The sequence below is a fragment of the Vipera ursinii genome, assembly GCF_947247035.1.
Source record: "Vipera ursinii genome assembly, chromosome: 2".
NCBI lineage: Eukaryota > Metazoa > Chordata > Lepidosauria > Squamata > Viperidae > Vipera > Vipera ursinii.
In genome coordinates this window covers 142,430,788-142,455,606 of record NC_139513.1, presented here as the reverse complement: position 1 = coordinate 142,455,606, position 24,819 = coordinate 142,430,788, and the positions used below count along the sequence as shown (strand labels likewise).

The following is a 24,819-nucleotide window of genomic DNA, read 5'->3' as shown; positions in this document are numbered from 1 at the left end:
TATGACCTGATTTACAGTCTAAAATGTATAAAGAATATCAAGTAAGCCTTGGAAGTGTGAAGATGAAGAGGGGACTTTTTACCATTCATCTTTCGAGGTGGACTTGTGAAAAACCAAAGGAATTTGGGTGCAAATTAATACACTGTGGATTAACATAGTATTATGATTAAACCAGAATTGTATTTATTGGGCTTTATAGGTCTGTTGGCCAAAAGAAGAGTGAATAATAAATGAACAATTGCATTAAATTGCAACAGAAGACTGAGAGCTATAAATCAACACGACAGTGATCCACATCAATACGTGAGACAGATTATTAATTAGGTAGAAGTCATGTATAATTTTATAGATGGAAATATGATTATAATGTTATATTGTATCCACAACTCTCTGCTCTGAAAGCTAAAGGGAAGGTGGATTGTATTTAGTATTCTGATAGATTCTAACCCCAAAATCTGATTCTATTCTCAAAATCCCTGAAAACAATTTTCAACAGGATGGGTGAGTAGAACTGAGAACCGTATTCATATCCATTTTGTGTAACAGATTCAGTTGTTTAGCCTTGGCAAATCAGATATTTCTACAGAGTCAATTCTATCTGTCTGAAAATAAGACTACTTGTTTCGTCAAACAGAATCTTCTGGGTATCCATGTTATAAAGCTAATTTAAAAAAAAATCTGCAAAAAAGCTCTGTACAGGATTTCTAAGCAAATAGTATCAAAGTTTAAGAATCAGTTCTCGGATTCTTTGTCCAGAGTTAAAGTATTAATTCAAGAAAATTTCAACAGCACACATTTCTTACCTTAAAGTGACTGGAGGGCTACTGCCATGCAATAGTATTCCAGGTACAGTCTACAGGCAAATGGTAGAAATCAGAAAAAGAAATAAAATAACAATTTCCAAAAGCAAAATAGCATGGCTTTCTCTTTCACCGGTTATATAATCGGCAGTCCTCCAAGTGTGCATTTTGAAACCACACAGCTTTGTATACCTGTCTCTTAAGGTACGTTAGCTTTGCTGGCAACAATTTACACCCTTCTGAAATCAACAGCCATTAAATACCCTTCTTAATGATTCTTGATTCTTTCAGTTGTTATCACCATAGCAGTTAACAGTCTTATCATTCAGGTGTCTATGAATTCCCTGCTCTTGTTATCAGGAAAGGTAGTTAGGCAAGCAAATCAGCATCCAATCTGCAACTGACATGCTGTAGTCTACCAACAATCCTAACTAGTGTTGCATAAAAGCCAAAGTTGGAGACAGGCTTGGCTTTGTGAGATATGAACAAGATCACCCCTCTCTCAAGCTGCTTCTGCCAACTTCTGTTTCGTCCTACACTGTGGCATCTAGAACCGTGGCAGCGCAGTAGTTATGAGTGCGGTATTACAGGTTGACCCTGCTCACTGCCAAGAGTTTGATCCTGACTGGCTCAAGGTTGACTCAGCCTTCCATCCTTCTGAAGTTGGTAAAATGAAGACCCAGATCGTTGGAGGCATTAGGCTGACTCTGTAAACCGCTTAGAGAGGGCTGTTAGTCTATGTGCTATTGCTATTATTAGAAGAATGCCTTGAAATATCTCTAGTCCACCGCTCAAATTATGGGAATAAAAGCAGGGAAGAGGTTTAATGAAAATTATCCTCATGTAAGATAAGATAACCCTTATTGCCATTTTTTTACTGTGGACACAACGGCACACATCAAAAATGAAATTTAGTTGCCCGCTCCCAAAGTGGAACACATACATGACACACACCTAAAACATACTATTTACAACATATGTATAGACCCACACCCCTACATATACATAACAATAAAATATTAAATACTGTCCATCTTGAATATATAATGGAAGGAGGAAGCCTGAGTGTTCACAAGGTTAATGCTGTATGGAATAAAACTATCCAAATCATGCCTTAGGACAGGGGTAGGCAACCTCGGCTCTTTTATGACTCATGGACTTCAATTCCCAGAATTCCTGAAACTCCCAGTATTCCTGAGTCAGCTGACTCAGGAATTCTGGGAATTGAAGTCCATGAGTTATAAAAGAGCCGAGGTTGCCTACCCCTGCCTTAGGAATATATTTTTAAGACAGAATGTAAGAGATGCAATCAAAAAGGGCAGAAACAAGAACTCCTTCTAGCCTCATGTGATTTGAACAATGATCTAGTGACCAAATACATTGTCCCAAGCTTCTATGTCGATGTGAAGCTGTAAGACATAATCACGGAAGAACAAGAGAGAGGGGATACTGGAGATGGCAAAAACAGTATTGTTAATGAACATCTTTGAGGATTTAATAGGCGGAAGAAAAAAAATGTTAGGGATTCTTCTTCCTTCCCTAGTGATCTGCTAGAAAAGCAACTACGGTTAATACAGAAGGCAGATTGGAAAGGAAACCCAACAGCATTAGCTACATCTCTTTAGAGTTGGCATCATGGACTGTACCACTAAACAAGTTAAAAACTAACAATAGCAAAGTAAAAGCCAAAGCAAAGACGTATCTTATTATTAAACATTGCGTTAATAATCAGAAAAAAAAAACATTCCATGAAGTCTTATTTGAATTTCTGAGACAATCTAGGAACTTCTAATGTGAAAAATCTAGTTTTAGAATTCTGTGCTCCTTGAATTACAAACCCTAGATTTGCAGCAGTAGCTGAGTTATATAAAATATTTGATATCCTTGCATAGCACCAGGCTGAACAGAGATTTGTCTGTTCACAAAGGTACTTACTTTCTCAGAGATGTTCTAGTTCTGCTTTCTGAATTTTTAGTTTTTTTTTACTGAAAAGAATAATTTTTCAACCCATTAAAAATAATAGTCCAATTAAATAACTTTTAAAGACACATCTTTGTAACAATTAATACAATCAACATACTCTAGTCCCTTGAAGGAAAAATATTGGAATTCGCCGTTACCTCAACAAATTCTAGCAATTTTTCAGTTGCCACCTCAAAGGTCTTCTTGGCTGTTTCAGATTTTCTTAACTGACAATCAAGCACAGTAATCCTCTTCCTTAAATCTTGCAGACTCTCCTAGGAAAGAAAGAAATTAAATAAAAACCAAAACACTAGAATCTAAACATCAGGGTAGGGAGTCAACAAAGGAGCAAAACGGCATTACTTGTACCATGATCTGATCTAGCATCCCGACACATTGCAAAATAAACAGTTTTATAGTGGGGTGGGGGTGTTCACATCATAATTTGATGTGAACGTGAAGGTGATTAAAATACTGGAGAAGCTGATGCATATTTTTAAACAAAAAGTGTAGTCCAGTGCCCTTAGAGTTGGTTAATTGTTTCCTTAATTTGTAAACTTTTCATGGGTTGTACTTATTTAGCATGTGGCATACAATATCAAGGAAATCTGCACACGCTAGACACACACACAATGCAGTCCTGACAGCCTAGAATATGCTAGTTCATTCTGTTCAGTGCTTAGGTGTCTATCCTTGGTGCACTAGCTTTACACCAACTAACTGGGTTGTACATCTATCAGTGACAAGTATAGGAAAAAAATAGGGCTTCCTCTACAAGCAGAGTAAGGAAGCCACACTGAGTGGCAGATATTCACAGTGAGGATAGTATTTATTTATTTATTTATTTATTTATTTATTTATTTATTTATTTATTTATTTATTTATTTATGGGATTTATATCCCGCCCTATCTCCCGAAGGGCTCAGGGCGGCTAACAACAAAACATATAATAAGTACAGAAATTAAGATAAAAATAAAATTAAAATAATCTGTGCAACAAATTAAAATTAAAAACTAAAAATAAATTAAAAATTGTAAATATAATTAATTAAAATGCCTGTCAGTCCAGGTCAGCCTGGTGGAATAGGAGTGTTTTGAGACCGCGGCGAAAGGATTGGAGATTTTGGGCCATCCGAAGCTCAGGGGGGAGCTGGTTCCAAAGGGCTGGTGCTCCCACAGAGAAGGCCCTCCCCCTGGGGGGTCGCCAGCCGACATTGCCTAGCTGACGGTACCCTGAGGAGGCCTTCTCTGTGTGAGCGTACTGGGCGATGGGAAGTCGTCCCCGGCAGCAGACGGTCCTGCAGATATCCCGGGCCTAGGCCATGTAGGGCTTTAAAGGTAAGTACCAGCACCTTAAATCTCACCCAGAAGACAACTGGTAACCAATGCAGCTCACTCAGGAGGGGTGTAATATGGGAGTATCGGGATGTTCCCATCACTACCCGTGCGGCCGCATTCTGCACCAGCTGGAGCCTCCGGGTGGTCTTCAAGGGCAGCCCCATGTAGAGAGCATTGCAGTAATCTATCCGGGAGGTAACAGGTGCATGAGTGACCGTACGTAGGGCATCTCGGTCCAGATAGGGGCGCAACTGGAGCACCAGGCGAACCTGGGCAAATGCCCTCCTGGCCACGACTCCAATATGATCTTCAAAACTGAGTCGTGAGTCCAGGAGGATGCCTAAATTGCGTGCCCTATCAACGGGAGGTAACACCTCTCCTCCTATAGCCAAAGATGGAACCTCTTGGACTAAGCGAGATGACGGTATGTAGAGCCACTCAGTCTTGGCCGGGTTGAGTCGAAGCCTGTTTTTTCCCATCCAAATCTGTACCGCTTCCAGGCAACGGGACATCACATCGAGGGCATCACTGGGTTGGTTCGGGGTGGAGATGAATAGCTGGGTATCATCAGCATATTGATGATATTTCACCCCGAAGCCACGGATGATCTCTCCCAGTGGCTTCATATAGATGTTGAACAGGAGGGGCGAGAGCACCGATCCCTGAGGCACTCCACAACTAAGGGGCCTAGGGCTTGACCTCTGCCCCCCTGCTAACACCGTCTGCGAACGGTCCGAGAGGTAGGAGGAGAACCACCGCAGAACGGTGCCTCCCACTCCCAACCCCTCAAGACGACGCAGTTTGACTGTGGTTGTCAAGCTAGGGTGTAATAAGGTGAATTTAGGAACCTGTTTTGACATGCATACTATTTAAATATGAGCCACTGGATATCCTGAGCCTTAAGATGATAAAAACAGTAGAATTATACCCTCTTCCAAAATTGCAACTTTATATTTAAATATATTGTAGCTTATGTTATCAAAATTGCCTCCACTTACTATGTATTCTACAACAGAGTTCCCCAATGTTTCCAGCTTTGTGGACTGGTGGGGGGCAGAGAGAGAGGGGATGGTTCGCATGAGCGGTTGGCAAGCCGCCGCAGCCTGCTGCTCACACAAATGGAGCATGCGCGCAGGCACTCACCTGCTGCTTGTGCAAGTGAGGATGCGTGCACGTGCTCACTGGCCTTTTCCGTGGCCTGATTGCAATCCCCTGATGGCCCACTAGTGGGTCGCAGCCCACAGGTTGGGGAGCCCTATTCTAAAATCTTGCTACCCTTCCTCTTGTATGATTAATTCCAGGTTTTCATGTTATTCAGATCCACCCAATGGCATGTATTTGTGTGTTAAAGACTTAAGTTAAATTTTCAATTCATAAAATTATTGCTTCTTCATCTTCAAAAATTAGCATAGGGACACAAGGCAAACCAATGCCATTAATTATGATGTGATTATGCTGGGGGATGCACATTTTGACTCCTCTAAAGATTAAATAGAAAGGGGGGGGTTTCATTTTTTTCCCCTTCAAAAAATGGATTCCTGTATTATGACAAGCCTTTTTTTAATCAATGAAGTTGCCTGACTTCCCCAAAGGACATTACTGTTACTTTAAGATAAAATTAGCACAAAACAAGGATCATTAAAATGACTCATTCTCCAACAACCCATGCTAACATTAGCTGCAGAGGGCCCTTCTTGAAATTTCGGCGGCATCATTTTCCTTTTTGTATGAATGCTGACAGAAATAAGTGCTAGATTATAGGCTGCTGCATACAGAAGGCAACTTGTCTGAAATCTTGTCAGGAGGAAGTAATGTACCAATAAAAGGTACATTAGGGAATATTTGCTAGTCATCTTCTGCAGAGGCATTCTCTTGTGTGCACTGCGCTCTTTTCCTCCCTTCCCCATTCTTTGTTAACTACTTACAAACATCAAACTACAAACTAAGCCAACTACCTTTGGCTATTAGTATAATTATGGATGAATGTATAGGAATCGCTTGTGATGATGTAAGAAGCTAAGTTACAAAGCATCGTTATATGGTTTTGCTAGTTTGACTTCGTCAACCGGTCCCTGGCGTTATTGGCCTTTTGTACGATTATGCATTTTATCTGAACATGGCCGACTCTAGAGAGGATTCAAGGTATACTTGAAATGTCTAACATTGCCAACAAACAAAACTCCATGTACATTCATTTCACAAAACAACCAGCCTCTTACATTATCACAAGCAGTTCTTATATATTCATCCATAATTATACTAAATAGCCAAGGGATCATAATCAAATTCACCTATAACAAAGATTCTGCTATAGAACTTGTATAGTGCTTGATAAAAGGCACTTAACTGTATGTTTTAGAGTTTCAGAATGGAGAGGAAACCCTGTCTTCAAGTGTCTATAAAAATTAAGATTAGTAATCAAGAATCAGATTTAGAGAAATGCTATATTGAGTGCACACGTATGTACTCAACATAAAACATTATCACCCATGGCAACTTCAGATGGCCTCAACTTATACTGTTAAATGCATGCATATTACCCCATTTTCAGTACGTATGAGTGTGTGTGTATGTACTGTATGTATACAAACATTAATACACATACACACACCTACCTAGGAAACTTTTTTTAAAATAAAAGACAAATTATTGTTTTTTTGGCAAATAATTCCCTCGTAGCTTTGTCTTTATTATAATACAAAAGTAGTCCTCAGTTCTTTGCTGTGTCTGTACCTTAAAGATCAAGAAAAGCTACTTTCAATGAACTGAATTGAATTAAAAGGAGAAGTAGGGTATTTTTATGTAATCAGTGCAAAAACTGACTGAAATATTTGTTGCAAACAAGATATGAAGACCCACATCTCAGGTAACCCTCAAGTAACAACTAGATTTCTCGTTGTAAGTTATTACAGTCATAAGGTTGACTCAGCCTTCCATCCTTCCTAGGTAGGTAAAATGAGGACCCAGATTGTTGGGGGCAATAAGCTGACTTTGTAATAATGCCGCTTGGGGGGGGAAAGCCCTAATAAGCAGGCATATACATAGGATGAAGGCTATTGCTAAGCACATTGATTTGTGCTTTAAATTGTAAGCCGCCCTGAGTCTTCGGAGAAGGGCGGGATATAAATGGGATTAAAAAAAAATAAGTCGAGGCTGTTTTTATGACATTTTTGCAGAGCGCATTAAGCAAATCAGTGCGGTCATTAAGTGAGTCATCCCATTTCTTTCTTCTAGGGTCAACATTACTTTTAACTCTCAAGCTGGCAATTAATTAATTTTAGTCTGTTGTATGCAGGGAAGTCCATAGTTCTTTGGAAAGGGTGAAGGATGTTTCACTCTTTGTGGTCTGTTATAAAGTAAATAAAATTTATAGTAAACTGAACATTGGTTGTAGCCTATTTCTACTAATTGAAACATTGACTTAATTGTTTTTGCTTTAAGCCTTATATCATTTCTAATCAATCTGATAGAATATCTGGTTACCACAGCTGCAACTGAATTTCAGCATTAAAAAGAAAGCATTTGAAATAAAAGCTTTATTTTTTAATATTTATAAAAATAAATAGCAATTATATAATCTCTATAATATTTACTCCCCATTAACCACCATAAAATCCTCTTCATAATTAGGCAGGTTATAAATATTTTATATAAAATAACCAAAATGAATGTACAGACCCCTAGCTAACTGGAACTCAGACTGAATTAAGTGTTTAAAGGTAAAGGTAAAGGTTCCCCTGCACATGCGTGCTAGTCGTTTCCAACTCTAGGGGCCGGTGCTCATCTCCGTTTCAAAGCCGAAGAGCCAGCGCTTGTCCGAGGACGTCTCCGTGGTCATGTGGCCGGCATGAGTAGATGCCAAAGGCGCACGGAGCGCTGTTACCTTCCCACCGTAGTGGTCCCTATTTTTCTACTTGTGTTTTTACGTGCTTTCGAACTGCTAGGTTGGCAGAAGCTGGGACGAGTAACAGGCGCTCACTCTGCTAAGCGGCACTTGGGATTCGACCCACCAAACTGCCGACCTTCTGATTGACAAGCTCGGCGTCCTAACCCACTGAGCCACTGTAATTTTAATTTTCCAAATAAAAACTGTTTCATCTACTGCACAGTTAAAACATAGATCAAATCTAAATGCAATATGCTCTATATATCCCATGTGCTTGAGTTACGCCATACTGGCCAGCAACCCAAATGAAGCCAAAGTTCATATTTTGCCACTCAAAACAGTTCACTAAAGAAAAAGAAGTTCATAGCTTTTATGCCCCTCTTCCCTTCACAGCAGGTTAATTCCAGCTCTTGAATTGTACAAGACAAACAGTGACTTATTTTAGGAGAACAAATGGAAGAAAAATGAAAAACAGGATACTTGTCAACAGCAAGGAAACCATGGCAACTCTACGAGAGACTACTGAGGTGCTTACTTTATTTTGGCCACCACCGTGATCAGCAAGCTGAGCCCTAAGCCTGGTGATTTCTACCTCCAACAAACTGATGACTTCCTCGTAGTCCAGTTCCATTCCACGAGCTTGCTTTTGGGCAGCTTCTGCGAGGTGGATTCTACTTCGCAAGGTTCTCGCCTCCTCCACAGATGCCTTGGCTTCCTACAGGGAATCAAATTCTATTTTTAAAATGGACCATTGGTGCTGACTTGATACTTTTAATTTTGCTTTGACTGGATAAAGTTACTTTAAATGCATCTTTTCTCCTTTCGAAACAGCTCAAAAAACCCAGAACCCAAAAAGCTGCAAATACATGTATTGTTGCAGAAAGAGTGCCTCCAAGAAAAAAAAGAGTAAAAATGCTCGAGAATTCCCAAAGCCAACTCCCTCTCCCATCGTTTCGGCTTGCCCTTCTGATAGGGTGGACGCTCTCTATTCAACAGTGCCGTGCCTTCTTTGTTGTGGTCCTCCCTGTGGACAACCTTTCCTGGACATTCAGGTGGGCCTTTTTACTTAAAGGCATGGAAGACTTGGTTTCTCCCTTGAGCATTGGGCCAAGTTATTTGGTGAGGTTATCTTGGTGCTGTGATTTTATAAATAGTTTTTTTTAAATCATAACAATCTTTAGTATTTACTAAGCAACACGTCTGGGTTTACATGTTTAACATCAATAGTAATACAGTTTCCATTCCTTCCCTTTATTCTGTTTTTCTAACCATTTATAAAAAAATTTCCTACGTTTGGAAATATTCTGAGTCTTGTTTCCCTTTCATTTTCAATGTGAGCCTATCCATTTCTGCACAGTCCAAGATTTTCTTAATTGTATCTTCTTCAGATGGTATTTCTTCATTTTCCCAATATTGAGCAAATGTAATTCTCGCTGCTAATACATATAATATTAAGTATACACATTTTTATCATATTTTTTCGAGATTATACCTAAAAGAAATAGCTCTGGTTTATAGTCTGTATGTGCTCCTATCATCTTCTCTAGCCACCTATGTATTTTTGACCAAAAGTTTTTTTGCTTTAGGGCATGTCCACCAAAGACGGACATGCCGGGATTTTGTCTACATTTTCAATAATTGCTAGACATGTTTTTAAACATTTTTGCTAGTCTTGCAGGTGGTAAATGACATCTATAGAACATTTTATATGGATTTTCTTTAAAAGTAGCTGCCCTTGTTATTTTATAGTTTCTTTCCCATAGGTTTTGCTATTTTTCTAGCTCTACATTTTGCCCAAAATTTTTTGCCCAAGTTATCATTGTTTCTTTAACTTGTTCATCTTCCATCTTTAAATTTAACAGAAAGCTGTACAATTTCTTAATCAATTTGTCATCTGATGACAATAGTATCAAACGCTGGTCAAACGTTGTCTGAACCTGGTAAAAACCATGTATTTTTGCATCTTTCTCATATCTAATTTGCATTTGCAAATGTGGCCGTGAAAGCTCTAATTGTTTAGTTTGTAGTTTCCCATAATTCAAAATATCTTTGTAAGTCACAAGTTTCTCATAGTTAATTAAATTTGGGTGTACAAACGGTTCCATGGTCAAGATCCATCCTGGTATTTTCATGTAAATTCTCGATTTTATCTTTTCCCATGTCAAAAGCAATGCATTTCTTACATAGTGGTTTTGAAAGTATTTTATGAATTTTGTTCTTCCCATAACATAGAAATGCGTGCCATCCAAGTTGTAGGTCATGCCCTTCTAGGTATAATAGTCTTTTGTTTCTAAGGATTATCCATTCTTTTAACCATGTTAGTGCAGCTGCTTGATAGTACAAAATCCAACCTGGTAGCCCAAAGCCTCCATTTTCTTTCGCTTCTTGTAACATTTTCAATCTAATTCTGGCTTTTTTCCCTTGCCAAATAAATTTCAATATCGATGCATTTAATTCATCAAAAAAAAATCTCAATTTTTATTGGTATTGTTTGAAATAAGAAAAGTAGTTTTGGTAGAATGTTCATTTTCACAGTTGCTATTCTTCCTAAAATTGATAGTTGTAGATTTTTCCATTTTTCCATGTCTAGTTTTTATTTGTTCTAGTAATTTTATGAAGTTATCTTCTTTTATTGTTGCGCACCTTGCTGTTAGATATAACCCCAAGTATTTAACTTTCTTGACTACTTGAAGGTCTGTTTTTTCTGACAATTGATTTTTTTTTGTTTATTTGTAACAGGGGTGTCAAACTCAATTTCATTGAGGGCCGCATCAGCATTGTAGTGGCCCTTGGCAGGCCGGGTGGGTGTGGCCAGGGTGGGTGTGGCCTACTAGGTGGGCATGGCCAGCTCTACATCATTCACATCGAAGGTGCCAATGGGGGCCTGGGCAGGTGTGGGACAGATCTGAGGGTCTCTGGCAGAAGAAGATGGGACCGGGGCAAGTGCCAAGGCATGGTCCACTGGAGGAGCCTCACTGTTCCTCTCAAGCCTTGGGGGGGGGGTGTTGGACGGTGGCACGGAGGTCAAATGCCCAGCCCAGCCGTCAAGCACCCACGGCACTAAGCCCAGCTCCACTTCCTCAAGGGGATGCCCAGCTGCACTTACCTCCTCCTCAAGGTTGCTGCTGTTGTGCTTGCTCTCCTTAGCCAGGTTGCTCATGATGGGTACGAGGGCAAAGTCAAGAAAGAGGCCCACTCCCTATCCATGTGAGGAGACCTGGCTTTGTATCCAAAGCTTCCTTAGCAATAGGATCGGAGACCCCCCCCAGGATAGGCCAGGAGGAGGGAGCAAGGGGATGGTGAAAGGGCAGCAGGGCAGGACTTCCCTCAGACCCTTCCTTCCTTCCTTCCTTCCTTCCTTCCTTCCTTCCTAGAACAGAGTGGTAGGAAAATATTTGAGATGAGGGAGGGAGAAAAACAGGCAGAAACGCAGCTGGGGAAGTGTCATCCTTCGTGAGGAATGAAGAAATGCACCATCACCTGGAAGTGGCCAGCACATGGCCCTCGCCTACTTCTCATATCTGGCTTGGTGGGCTCTGGGGGAGGGGATGCTATGAGCAGCATGAGAGTCGATGTTACCTGCACAATGCTGCCCAGCCCCCAGCCTGCCTGGTTTTGGCAGCCAGTGGGGCATTTTTCTGACAGTGCCGAGAGGCTGAGCCGGGTGGCATGAATCTGAAGAGAAGCGCAATACTGCCCAGCCCCTAGCCTGCCCAAAGTAGGCAGGACCATGTGCTGGCCACTTCCAGGCGATGGTGCATTTCTTCATTCCTCACAAAGGGTGATACCTCCCCAGCGTGCGCCCAGGGGGCAGTGCCGACATGGCATGGGCCGGTCCCTCACTGTTTCCAGCTGGCCTTGTGGAGCTAAGACTGAATGCATTTCAGCATAGATGACCACCACAAAATTGTACATTGGCTTCCGCCTGGCCTGGGCCGGGGCCAAGGCAGAGGGGGCCGTTCCCTCACTGTTTCCAGGATGGCTTCGCGGGCCACATGAAACCACTTTGCGGGCTGGATCCGGCCCCCGGGCCTTGTGTTTGACATGTCTGATCTGTAAGATTTTAAACTATAACTTTAGTCTTTTATTTATTTTCAGTCCTGCTACTTCTCCAAATTCTTCAATCTTTGCTAATAATTTAGGACTTGTCTCCAAGGGATCCTCTAATATAAATACCAAGTCATCTGCAAATGCTTGTAGTTTGTACTTTTCACCTTTTATCTCCATTCTTTTAATTCCTGGATCCTGTCTAACATTTCTGTTCAGCACTTCCAAGTTTAGAATAAATAATAGTGGATAGTGGACACCCTTGTCTTGTGCCTTTTTTAATACTGAAACTCTCTGTGAAATCTCCATTCACAATTATTTTAGCTGTTTGTCTATGATAAATTGTTTGGATTATATTCATAAAGTTTTCTCCAAAATCCATACAGTTTAGTTTTCCGGGATTTGTTGTAACTCTGAATGGTCACTAAGCAACCTGTTGTTATCTATATTATAAACTATGTAATCAAGATATGAAATATGGAAAAGGGATATCTCAGAAACAAGGAATCTCTCTCAGTGTGGGGAGGGGAAAAACAGAGCAAATTGCTTAATTTAATTTATATAGATACTCTACCCACTTGTTTGGTAATTCGCAACTCTTCAGCTAGTTGTTTTCTCACACGTTCTGACTTTGCCAATTCTTCCTAAGACATAGATGGAGAAAAGATAAGCAGTACATTTAGAGACTTTTTTGCCCCACCCCCTCCCATCATTCAATGACATTTTGATATAAGAAAATCTGGATGGTTAAAGCAACTCCCAGTAAATGATTTCAGCTTCCTATAAAACAGACCAAAGCTTCTGAGAATCTGAAACCCACTTTTCAAAGCACTGCTCTACCTTTCTCTTCCTGTGACAATGGGTGTTCCCATCTGCCTCCCAATCCCATCAGTCCTATCTTCCCAAATCTCTAGAAACCCTTCCTATCCAATATCACATACTACCCAGTCCATCCCAGGGTGCTGCATCTCATTAATACTCATAAGCTCCCTGAGCCTGCCCACCATAAACCAAACTCAAAAAATTGATTATCCACTGATACCTTTCAGAACCTGTTTCTTTCAGGGACATAAGTGGCATTAAAATAAATTAAATTAAAATAAAAAAATAAATAAACCCCTTAAACTACTATCAAGGCAACGATGCACATGTTCCTTTTTTCCTTACTTGGAGAGGAACCAGTCATTTTTCCTTCCACTCCACCCAATCCAACTTTACTAACAGTATTGTTCCACCAGTGGAAAGGTGATTGCTTCTAATTGCTTAAAAGAAAAAGCCAAAAAACGAAGAAGGCTGCAACTCAGTATCCCTTATTTGGGATCAGATAGTGGTGACAAAATTAACATTCTGAACATATCTAAGGGAAATTTCCTGTTGTATTGCTTCATAGCCAACAAGAGTTATTTTCTTAGAAACATATAAAGATTCAAATTAAGCTCACACTTTCAATCCCATTCCATTGAGATATTTCCATTTCTGCTTCCTCACAACATGTGCATACGTGACACAATACACAAATGCACAGAAGCAGCATTTTGGCTCCTTTTGTTCTACAAGGACAACCATGGCTACATTATAGGGGGTGTCAAGGTCTCCTGACTGCTAATCAAAATCAGTTATTTTCTTTGGAGGTTTTACTGAAGCAATCAAGTCAAGAGTAACCTGTATCAGTCAGAAGAGCAGATTAGAAACGCCTCCGCCTTTTAATGGCCAGAAGTCATTCATCAGATTGGTTGGTTTGTTCTTTTCCACAGTGTTAGGGATCAGCCATTACTGGTAGTCCTCGACTTACGACAGATCATTTAGTGACTGTTTAAAGTTACAACACCACTGGAAAAAGGGACTTGTGACCATTTTTCACACTTACAACTGTTGCAGCATTCCCCATGGTCACGTGATCAAAATTCAGCCACTTGGCAACTGATTCATATTTATGACGGTTGCAGTGTCCCAGGGTCATCTGATCACCTCTTGTAACCCTTCTGACAAGCAAAGTCAATGGGGAAGCCAGATTTACTTAACGACCATGTTACTAACCTAACCACTGCAGTGATTCACTTACCAACTGTGGCAAGAAGGGTTGTAAAATGTGGCAAAACAACTGTCTCACTTAGCAACAGAAACCTTGGGCTCAATTGTGATCGTAAGTTGAAGACTACCTATATGTACAATCTCTCCCCTTTATTGTATAAATGTGCCCTGCAGCTGTTTGTTCTTATTTAAAAATTATGGATGCGCAACTATTCAATGAAATAAACAGCAAAAATTGTTAGCTTGCAATGCTAAATATGAAGGAAGATATTTGGGTTCTGTAAAAAAGAAAATGGAACAGACTTATTTTCATTGACATTTATGTGTGTGTGTGTGTGTATATAGGTGTGTGTATGTGTATATGCGTGTATATATATATGTATATGCATATACACACACACTATATATATAGGTAAAGGTTCCCCCGCACATGCGTGCTAGTCGTTTCCGACTCTAGGGGCCGGTGCTCATCTCCGTTTCAAAGCCGAAGAGCCAGCGCTTGTCTGAGGACGTCTCCGTGGTCATGTGGCTGGCATGACTAGACGCCAAAGGCGCACGGAACGCTGTTACCTTCCCACCGTAGTGGTCCCTATTTTTCTACTTGCATTTTTATGTGCTTTCGAACTGCTAGGTTGGCAGAAGCTGGGACGAGTAACAGGCGCTCACTCTGCTACGTGGCACTCGGGATTCGACCCACCCAACTGCCGACCTTCTGATTGACAAGCTCAGCGTCCTAACCCACTGAGCCACCATGTCCCTTTTCACACTATATATATATATACACACACATAAATACATATACATATATGTATATGCATGTGTGTGTGTGTGTATGTGTGTGTATATGTGTGTGTGTGTATATGAGAGAAAAATACTTAATTTGCCTTAAAATGGTGGGCTAAAGAAAGATATAAAAATGCTGACAAAAGAGGAAAAAGGAACAAATGTTCCCCACAATATTGTTAAAGGAAGACTGTAATAGGTCAAATTTTAGCTGGAAAGAGGAAACTTATAATTGGATCGCCATTCTTGCGATGGAAACATCTGTCAGGGTGCAAGTAAATGGGGAATCGGGCTCTTCTCAAAAGAAATGAAACGCTTCGAATTTTCACTGAATTATTTGTTTTAAAAACTGGGGAACTGCAAGTACAAGTCAGATACTCCACCCCATAGATACAGATGTGATTTCCTTCTGTAACCAATGAACCAAGGTGACTGAATTTCCTCCTATTGGGAAATGGATTTTAGGGCTGTGTGTTCACAGATACATATTCTTCCTCCGCTCCAAACTATTTCAGAACGGTGGTTTGAGCAGATTCAGGCAGCTTTTAAAGGTGAATATTTGTGGCTCAGGGTTGAAATGAGGGGTCAGTGGTGCTCTTTGAATTTGTTTTCTTGCAGACTTTTCATTACCCAAACTAGGTAACAACCATCAGTGCTAGTCAAACTAGGTAACCTCATCGGTGCTAGTGACTTGGTAGCTGGCTTGGTTGCAAAAAAGCAACCAAGCTCAGAGATCGCCAAGGGGACACACACACACACACACACACACACACACACACACACACAGACACAGACTAGCTGTCCTAATTAGCAAAGCAAATCACAAAACAGCCCCACACTAGAAGGCAGCCTGTGAGAATACCCCTTACTATTTATTTCCTCTTGCCCTTTTCCCAGCATGGTGCCACTTGCTACTTTTTCTGGGGATGGTTGAGTATATTCTTAAACAAGCTTTGTTTATCTACGTGGGGCCCCAAAGCATTTGTGGAAATAATTAGAATGTTAGGCATTTCCAAACCTATGTTCTGCAGATGTGTTGGATTAATTCTTATTATGGGCAGCCAACTACTGATGAGAGTTGCTGTCCACACTGGGAAAACCCAGATCTAAAAGTCCCCGATGAAAAAAAACCCTCTCAATTTCCCTTCTTTACAGAAACAATCTCAAGGGGCCTCCCTTGAGCTCCCTTCGCTGCTTTCTGACTTCTATTTACTTTCATCACATTAGATTCAGTTGGTTAAGCAATTCCTCTTAATTCTACTGAATCAAAGCTTTACATAAATAAGTTCAGTGGGGCCCAGAGTTAAAAATAATCAAAATTAAAGCAGTGTGTTTATAAATTAAAGCATGTACATGGTCCCAACAATACGTCACTGGAATAGGTAGCAAAAGCAATTACACGTTGCCAGCATTAAAGACATATTGTGGAAGTCTGCAGAGAATTGTCCTGGGGACATATCCAAGGGCGTAATCAAACAAATGATTATTTTAATTACTTAACAAATTAACTCTTAGTGTAGACAATCACACAGGAACAATGATTATTTCATGAAGTTGGTAGAGAACTAATGAAACAAAAATGATGACATCAGAAACCGTCTGCCAGTACAGCATTTAAAATCTTACAGGAAAGATATTTTAATAATAAGTTGTGTTTTCATTCGATTCCCATGCCCCTCAAAGGTTTCAGGGCAACATACCAAAAATACAACGGATCAATGGGAATGGAATGGATTTTAAAAAAATTATTAATATATAAATTATAAAGCAAGCAGAAATAATTACTGGTGAACAACAACTGGGACAGGACTCTATTTATTTAAAAAGACTACCCAAACCCAGATGATTCAAGCAGTGTACCACATCAAAAGAAAAAATCCAAAAGAACAAAGTGTGTCTCCCAAAAAGAACATTAAAGAGATATATGAAATCCTAACATCTTAAAAGGGATTTGTCATCCACCCTAACCCAAAGCTTGGGGAAATAGATTTTTAGAGATTTTTTTTTAACGATAGGTGGGGTTGGGGCCAGATGAGAATCTGGAAGGATGAAGGCAGCACGAGAGAAAAATCCCATTTCCTGGGTGTCCTCAGGTGACATTGTATGACTGAAGGAACCTGAAGCATGCCCACCCATCATACAGGGAGGGTAGAAAGGATCAGAGCTAGGCATTCCCACAGATAGCCAGGCCCTGGGTCACAAAGGATTATGACATGTAAGCAGCCCTTTGAATTTTTACTCAGAAGCTAACTGGCAACCAGCACAACTCATGGAGCAGGTGTTACATAGGTATAACATGGCATTTTATAGAAGAACAAATCACTGCTGCACATTTTCTTCTCCCTGTCCAAAATGGCACTGCGACACTTACGCTACCTTTCTAGTACAGGAAGAACACAATTAAACTGCATCGTATCTAGGAATTTTTTTGACAGTACAGTATAAAGAAAGCAAATAATATTAATATTATTTAACCATTCTACATTTAGCTCACCTTTTTACTAAGTGGCAAGTACTGCAATGTGTTTAAAACAAACAAAGATCAGTGCAGATGTTTAAAATTGATCAAAGCAAAATGTCACCTTCAGTTGACATATTTCTTTCAAAGCTTCATTTTTCTCTTTCCTAAGCTGTTCCATTTCATGTCTTTCCAAACGATCACAAGATACAAGCTGTATGCATTTAAAAAAAAACAGAAGCAGAAGTTGAGGGAATGTATGGATACAAATGACAGAAAAATAACAACATGTCTGTTATTTAACCTAATGCTTTAAAGCTTTCTAATTCAGTCCACTGAACAAAAACTCCTTTCTACTATATAAATAAAGTTACAAAACTACAGGTACAATGAAAGAGGGTGGGTGGAGAACTATTTCATTTTTAGATTTTGAAATACTGGATAATGTACCGTACCTATAGTCCTTGACTTACAACTGGATGTTTAACAAATATTCAAAGTTATGATGGATTTAAAAAAAACAACAACTTATGCCTGGCTTTGAAGTTACAATTATGCCCCCCCCAGTAGACATGTGACTGAGATTTGTGACTTTTTTGCCATTTTCTGGCAGAAAACGGCAAAAAATGCCCATTGGATATGCTGTATTTGTTTAAAGACGTGATTCACTTAGCAAAATGGTGACTGTCATAAAAATGGCTGTAAAATCAGGTCCAGTCACATGGTGCCTCAACTTACGATTGCAAAGATTTACAACAGAAATTCTGGGCTTCATTGTTATCATAAGTTGAGGACTACCTCAAGTACTAGTTTATCTGCCAATGCTATTTACATTAGCGAAAGCAAGCTTGATTTATTTACTACAGATAAATAAATATACACACAAGCGGTCTAGTTAAACTCTCCCAAGCTATAATTAAAACGGCAACAAGCCAAATAACTCACGAAAGACAGCAGTAGAAAAGCGAGTGAAATTATAATCAAATGGTTAGCTTTCAAAAATTGCTGGGACCTTTAAAGAAAGTTTTTATTTTGCCCATGGGCAGCCAGCCACATTGAAGATGCTGTAACTCCAGGGCATCAGAGGTCTGCTGCTATCAGTGCCTAATTTGTCATCCACGATTATTTTATATAAACTTTCTCTACCTACTGTCCTCAAGTGAAGTTGGGAATCTAATTCTACATCTGGGATGGTGCCGGGTGAGAGAAGACTATTTTAACTAAGTGTACATTGTGCACAATAATTAGCTACAGTTTCTGGAAAACACGGTTGTATAACAGCATTGAAAGTAGTTTTCACCTTGTTGTGAGAGCGCCTAGATATTCTACCCTTTCTAGTCATCCTTTTGAAAGACCACAGTGGGATGGAAGTCTTCAGGGAATTTAAAATCAAAATTTCACCACATTTTATCTGGAGGTAAGAATTATATTATTTACCTGTGAGTCTAGTAATTTAGCAATGTCATGCATAGGGCTGTGACCAGTCTCATCCAGCTGCTGAGAAAACAAATTTCTTGCCACCTGAACAAAATCTAAACATATAATTTAAGTCAGAACAATCGTGTCAATCACAGAAAAGTCAACATATTTTTCATTAAACAACCCAGTTAGCATTTCAGAACTTCGGTTTCAGCTCCAAACTAAAACCTTGCCAAGAAAACTGCAGGGACTTTTCTGTATGGTCACCAAGAGTCAAGACTGACTCAAAGAGACAAAATAGAACAAACACTAAAGCCCGGACGCTTCCTCCTTCTCCCCCTCATGCATTCAGAATCATTTAGGTGAACTAGCAGGAAGTAAAAAATTGAAAGCTATGGGCTTGTGATTGCCTTCCAAGCTAAAATTGTGTGCAGCAGCACAACCTTGGCTTGTTTTTCATATCTGAAAAGCAAACATCACACCATTACTGTCATGTAGGCCGAATATAGGGATAAATTAGAGCTTTCACTGAAGAAGAAGTAACTGATTGTTAGTTCTAACTGATCCGATAGTTGAAGCAAATCTTTCAGAGGAAGTATAGATGCAAATCTAAGTGAATGTGCGTGCACCCATATGCAGCTAAGCTTACTGTGCAACTGTGTTAACCTGGGGGAAAAATGACTATTTCAATGATTCAAAGAGAAATAGTTTGCGTGGGCTCCTGTGTGTTGAGTAGCTCTTCCAAATTTTGCTAATTGTGTTAATGCAGTGCGGAAATTTAACCAACAGCAGTGGGAATTCTATCACCTTAGCTCTGAATATGAGATGGGCCCATGCAATCTTAAGTCTCGTAATTCTAATTAATTAATATTTAATTAAAATGCAATTTGCATTGCGTTTTTGAGGTAAAACATTGCACTGGGCAACAAAAGCCAAGAAAAATGATAAGCTCTGAAGAGAACTCATTTCCTGCTTCATGGTAGAGATGGGCAGGACTAAGAAAATGTGCTATGGAATGCATTTGTGAAGACACGATTCTGAACAGCCCAGAATCAGGCCTTACATTTTCTTCCATTATCCTAAAATATAATACCTGCATCAGGTCTGTCTAAATTTTGTTCCTTTAATGGTTACCCATATATCTATGGAAAGCTCACAACAAAAATACAAGGACAGTAAGATCTTCTTAACCAACTTTATTCCTCATCTGCAAATTTGACCCACTAACCCTCCTGCTCCTTTTAATTTATTCTGCACATTTTTTCTTTTTTTCTTAAATATGTTGGAATAAGGTTGTCTAGAAAGTGTTTTAATTTGTAATTAAGGAAGTGCTGGGTAACAAATACCTTTAAAATGGGAATGCAAATCTTAACATTATACACATTATACGTAGGGACTTCATGGAGTGCTTGACCAAATATCCAATCAACCCTGAAGCACACCTAGTGACTTCTGTCCGGAAGAATTGTACGTAGAATTTTGAAATCTGCCTTAATAGTTTCCTAAAAATCCCTTCACTTAATTACCTCCAAAACAGACTGTTCCTTCAGAATCCCTTGGTAGCTGTTGCCTTAGAATTTCTTGCTCTTCTTCTGTAGGCTGAATCCCAAGATACTTCAAAGCCTGCTCAAGAAAAACAAATGAAAGAAAAAACCTGAAAGTAAGGCGGCTTCGGGTTTTCTAATCCAAAAGGTGCCTTAAGACTTTGCTTTATGGCTCTGGGTTAGAAACAAAACCTGTGTGATAGCTCTACCTTTCACAAACAGAAAGTGAACTTTTTTATGTGAAGAAACTCTTTTCACTATGTAATGTTAATACTATCCGCAAATTAAAAAAAACAAAAAAAAACACAAACTATTCAGCTTTCAGACTCAATCAAACCCAGGTTGTTCTCTAATATTGTTTTCAATAGGCTCTGGCTGAAATTGATGAAAAATTCAGAACAGTGATGTTGAGAAGATCATACTCTTCACTGGCCTAAGCACATGAATAAGACCTATTTGCAAAGAATGTATAAAAGCTATTTACTAACTGCCTTCCCACATATAAACATAGATTCAGGAGGGACATTTCTGAAAAGTAGGTGATGCAATTTGAGACAACTCTTCAACAACATTTCTACTTCTAAAATAAACAAAGGACAAAAGGGAGAATAAGTCCTAAAAACACATTTTCACTGATATACCAAAACAATACGTCTTAAAAGTAAACTGATATTGCAAACCCAAGTTTTTTTTTCTTCTGTCAGTATTATTAAAAGGTGAAAAGGAAAGTATAATAAAAGCAAATAAATTCCTCTTGGTCAACAATTTTGAAAAATAACGGCTATCTGTAATGAAAGTGTATTGATAAAAGTATTTAAAGGGGGGGGGGAGTTATGCTACTGAGAACCAAGCATTTTTCTCTCAAATTGTAGATGTTTCAAAGAAGCAAGCATAAGGAATAATGGGAACATTTCAAGTATCAAGAGGAAATTTCACTAAATATAGACAGTGCCAAACGAAAGAGGTTAAAATATTCCAATAGTCAGGGATAATGATTTATGCTACAGATAAATGTAGTACACCTATGGAGTGCATCGTTTCAAATCATATAGAAATGATTCTGCAATCTTTTGATTATTTTGGAGGAGTATTATTCATACCTGATGTACTGAAAGTATTTTTGGCTAGAGTCCAGGCACAACTTCTGTTCAGGGCCCAATTGAGGCCATATAGTTTCTTCAATCCTTTGGAGAGGGTAGTTTAAATTTTTAAGGAACATATTTGGATAAGCTTCTACTGATACTGGTTAAACTACTTTCCCACCCCATGAGGAGGAGGGATCAAGAGCACATGAAGCGTTAGTACCACTTTATAATGCCTTGGTAAGGCAACATTTGGAATATTGCATTCATGATATAAAAAAGATGTTGAGACTCTAGAACAGGCATGTCAAACTCGCAATGTCACATGACGTTGCCCGACGTATCGGGACTTTTTCCCCATTGCCGGCAATGGGGTGGGCACGGTTTTGGCGTGACGCATCTAGCCCATGGGCCGGCAGGTTGACATGCTTGCTCTAGAAAGAGCACAGAGAAGAGCAACAAAGATGATTAGAGGACTGGAGACTAAAACATGTGAAGAACAGTTGCAGGATTTGGGTATAGCTAGTCTAGAGAAAAGAAGGACTAGAGGTGACATGAAAGCTGTATTCCACTACTCAAGAGGTTGCCACAAAGAAGAAGGGGTCAACCTATTTTCCAAGGCACCAGAAGGCAAGACAAGAAACAATGGATAGAAACTAATCAAACAGAGAAGCAACCTAGAACTAAGGAGAAATTTCCTATCAGTGAGAACAATTAATTGGTGGAACAATTTGCCTCCAGAAGTGGTAGATGCTCCAACACTGGAGTTTTTTAAGAAGAGATGGGACAGCTCTTTGTCTGAAATGGTGTAAGATCTCCTACTCGAGGAGGGGTTTGGACTAGAACAGGGGTGTCAAACTGCTGGCCCACGGGCCGGAGCGTCACGGAGAAACCGCGCCCATCCCATTTTCGGCAATGGGAAAAAGTTCCAATACGTCGTGCGACGTCACGTGACGTCGCGAGTTTGACATGCCTGGACTAGAAGAACTCCAAGGTCCCTTCCCATTGTTATTCTGAGGATTCCTTTCTCCTTCAGTGGGCAAATAAGCTTGGCCTCCTGGTTTTAATTTATTTTTGTCTCATCCTGGAATAGGACAAAGGAGAATTTTAAGGATGTGGTTTCTCACCTGAAACAGTTCTAATGATGGGATGTGAGCACACACAGCCATTAAACAGTATGCCATAGACCTGGAAAGCCAATTAGATCTAGTTGTCCTACTTGAAGATATGCTCCTGGGCAGTCATTCCTCTTTTTTCCCAAAGTGACAAAGTATTTAAGTGTAAGCTTTAACATTTAATATTTAAGCTAAATAACATTTCCCCAAATCAGAAGAGATTTAATGCCCTTCCAAAGTTGAGATATAATTTTAGGGTATTTTATTTGAACAAAGATTCTTCCTCTGTGAAGAGGTATTGAAACATTGCCATGTTTTGTTACATTGCCTTCATTAGAAAGAAGCCAAATTATAGGTTACAAATTTTCACCAAGTCAGATTTTGAGGCTAAATGGATTCATTCCATTCACAATCAACATCCCCAACATAATTTCATTCTTCTCAATGTGGCTATTTTTTTTGTTTACTAGTTGTAAAATAATTTGTCCTTTGACATCAGTTTTATAATTATTAGTTTCATGAGCTTTATTTTCCATTTCTTCTTTCACAAATGGATCGGTGATCATAATAAAACTGATTCATTCATTCATTCATTTACTCGATTTATGCAGTATGGGATCTCCTCTTCATGAATGGAGTGATTGAGTGAGTGAGTGAATGAATGAATCTGTTTTAAATTCTTATTATATGTTTCTGACACAATAATAATTGCACTGACTAGATTTCACTTGATTCTAGACAAAAAGGAAGCACTGGTCAATTATATTAAAGTATCAGGAATCTGACGGGTGAGGAGAACAACTGGAACCCATGATCTTATGAAAAATCTAAATATGATTGTAGTCAAGGGTGTTGTTTAGATGGAGAACTGCCAGGTTGGATTCTACTAACCAGAGAAGAAAAGCAACTTGATTTTACCTAGAAAAACAAACAAACATTCAGCTCAAAGAGAAGATTACCCTGAGACTTCAGCTTATGCTACTAGACTAAGGGGTACTAATTTAATTTAATTTAATTTAATTTTAATTTAATAACATTTATATACCGCCCTTCTCCCTGAGGACTCAGGGCGGTTCACAGGGCAGAATAAAATAACCAATACAAACATTAAAAACAGATTAAACAATTGCCCTAGTTAAAAACAATATGATACAACGCTAAAAAACCCCAGAAAAATTAAAAAACAAAAAATAAAACAACCCCAACACTCCCCCTCAGGCTAGGCCGGCTTGTACAAACAAAAATGTCTTGAGATCGCGGCGAAAGGAGCGAAGATCGGGTGCCATCCGGAGCTCTACCGGTAGCTGATTCCACAGCTCCGGAGCGCCCACAGAGAAGGATCTCCCCCTGGGGGCCACCAATCGACATTCTCTGATCGGTGGCACCCTGAGGAGGCCCTCTCTGTGGGAACGCACAGGGCGCAGGGAGCTTGATGCCGGCAGCAGATGTTCCCTGAGGTACTCCGGCCCCATGCCATGGAGTGCTTTGAATACCGTTACCAGTACCTTGAATCTCACCCGGAAGACAACTGGCAACCAATGCAGCTCACGGAGCAGAGGTGTAACGTGGGAGTATCGGGAGACTCCCAACACCACTCTCGCGGCTGCATTCTATGTCACCACATCTTTTGTACTCCCAGAACATTATACCAAGGAAAGACCAAAATGGTTCCACGCTTCAGTCATACAGGGAGCATCTTCAAGGAATTTGCTTTAGGTTTTCCTGTGGGAAAGAATACTTCTAAGAACCTTTTCTCTCCTCTTGCCCAATTCATTTTCAATTTGTGCCATATTGTTTTAATTCATCAGGCCTGAGGGCAAGGGCTGTCTTGTTAATTTTTATAATTTTGTCCCAGAGCCTTTTCAGGTAAATGCAAAATGAAATGCTTCAGTTTAATTCAATGTAATGAGACTAACATCTAAAAGGAGCCTGTCTCAGCAGGTGGCATTACCAGACTGACCTTCTCTGGGCTTGGAAAATAAGCAGAGTTTGGGTTAATTGGAACCAGAATGAAGATTCCCAGCAATTATCAGGGCTGTAGGCTAGACTGGGAAGTTCTAAAAAATATTCCAGAAGAAATAATGGCAAATTGCTTCTATATTGTAATAACAAAAAACAAAAACAAAAACACATATTAATGGGTTTTCTTGTTCACGGCCATGTTCGTGGTCATGAGGAACTGAGTATGAACTGAATGAGACTTTACTTATAAAAGAAGCCTAAGATTTGGTAGGAGAATATTTTTTGAAAAGGAGGGAGTATTATTAGATACACAATACTGTAACTAACAATTCAATTTAGCAACAAAAATGATACAAATGAAAAGCTTAACAAGGATCAGAAAACAAAAAATG

General features: G+C 39.5%; 1 protein-coding gene and 1 long non-coding RNA gene across 2 annotated transcripts in view; one reads left to right on the top strand and one right to left on the bottom strand.

Moving 5' to 3' along the window:
- Positions 1-24,819, top strand: part of LOC310635062 — a 792,702-nt gene that overhangs the window by 171,672 nt on the left and 596,211 nt on the right. The gene's annotated exons all lie outside the window — the stretch shown is intronic.
- Positions 1-24,819, bottom strand: part of STXBP4 (syntaxin binding protein 4) — a gene marked incomplete at its 5' end in the record, with an annotated part of 116,127 nt that overhangs the window by 44,916 nt on the left and 46,392 nt on the right. Inside the window, 7 exons of the mRNA XM_083353623.1 lie at positions 804-853; positions 2,921-3,037; positions 8,522-8,701; positions 12,612-12,677; positions 17,430-17,519; positions 18,743-18,837; positions 20,251-20,347. Of these exons, the coding sequence (XP_083209749.1) occupies positions 804-853; positions 2,921-3,037; positions 8,522-8,701; positions 12,612-12,677; positions 17,430-17,519; positions 18,743-18,837; positions 20,251-20,347 (695 nt within the window). The remainder of the gene's footprint in view (positions 1-803; positions 854-2,920; positions 3,038-8,521; positions 8,702-12,611; positions 12,678-17,429; positions 17,520-18,742; positions 18,838-20,250; positions 20,348-24,819) is intronic.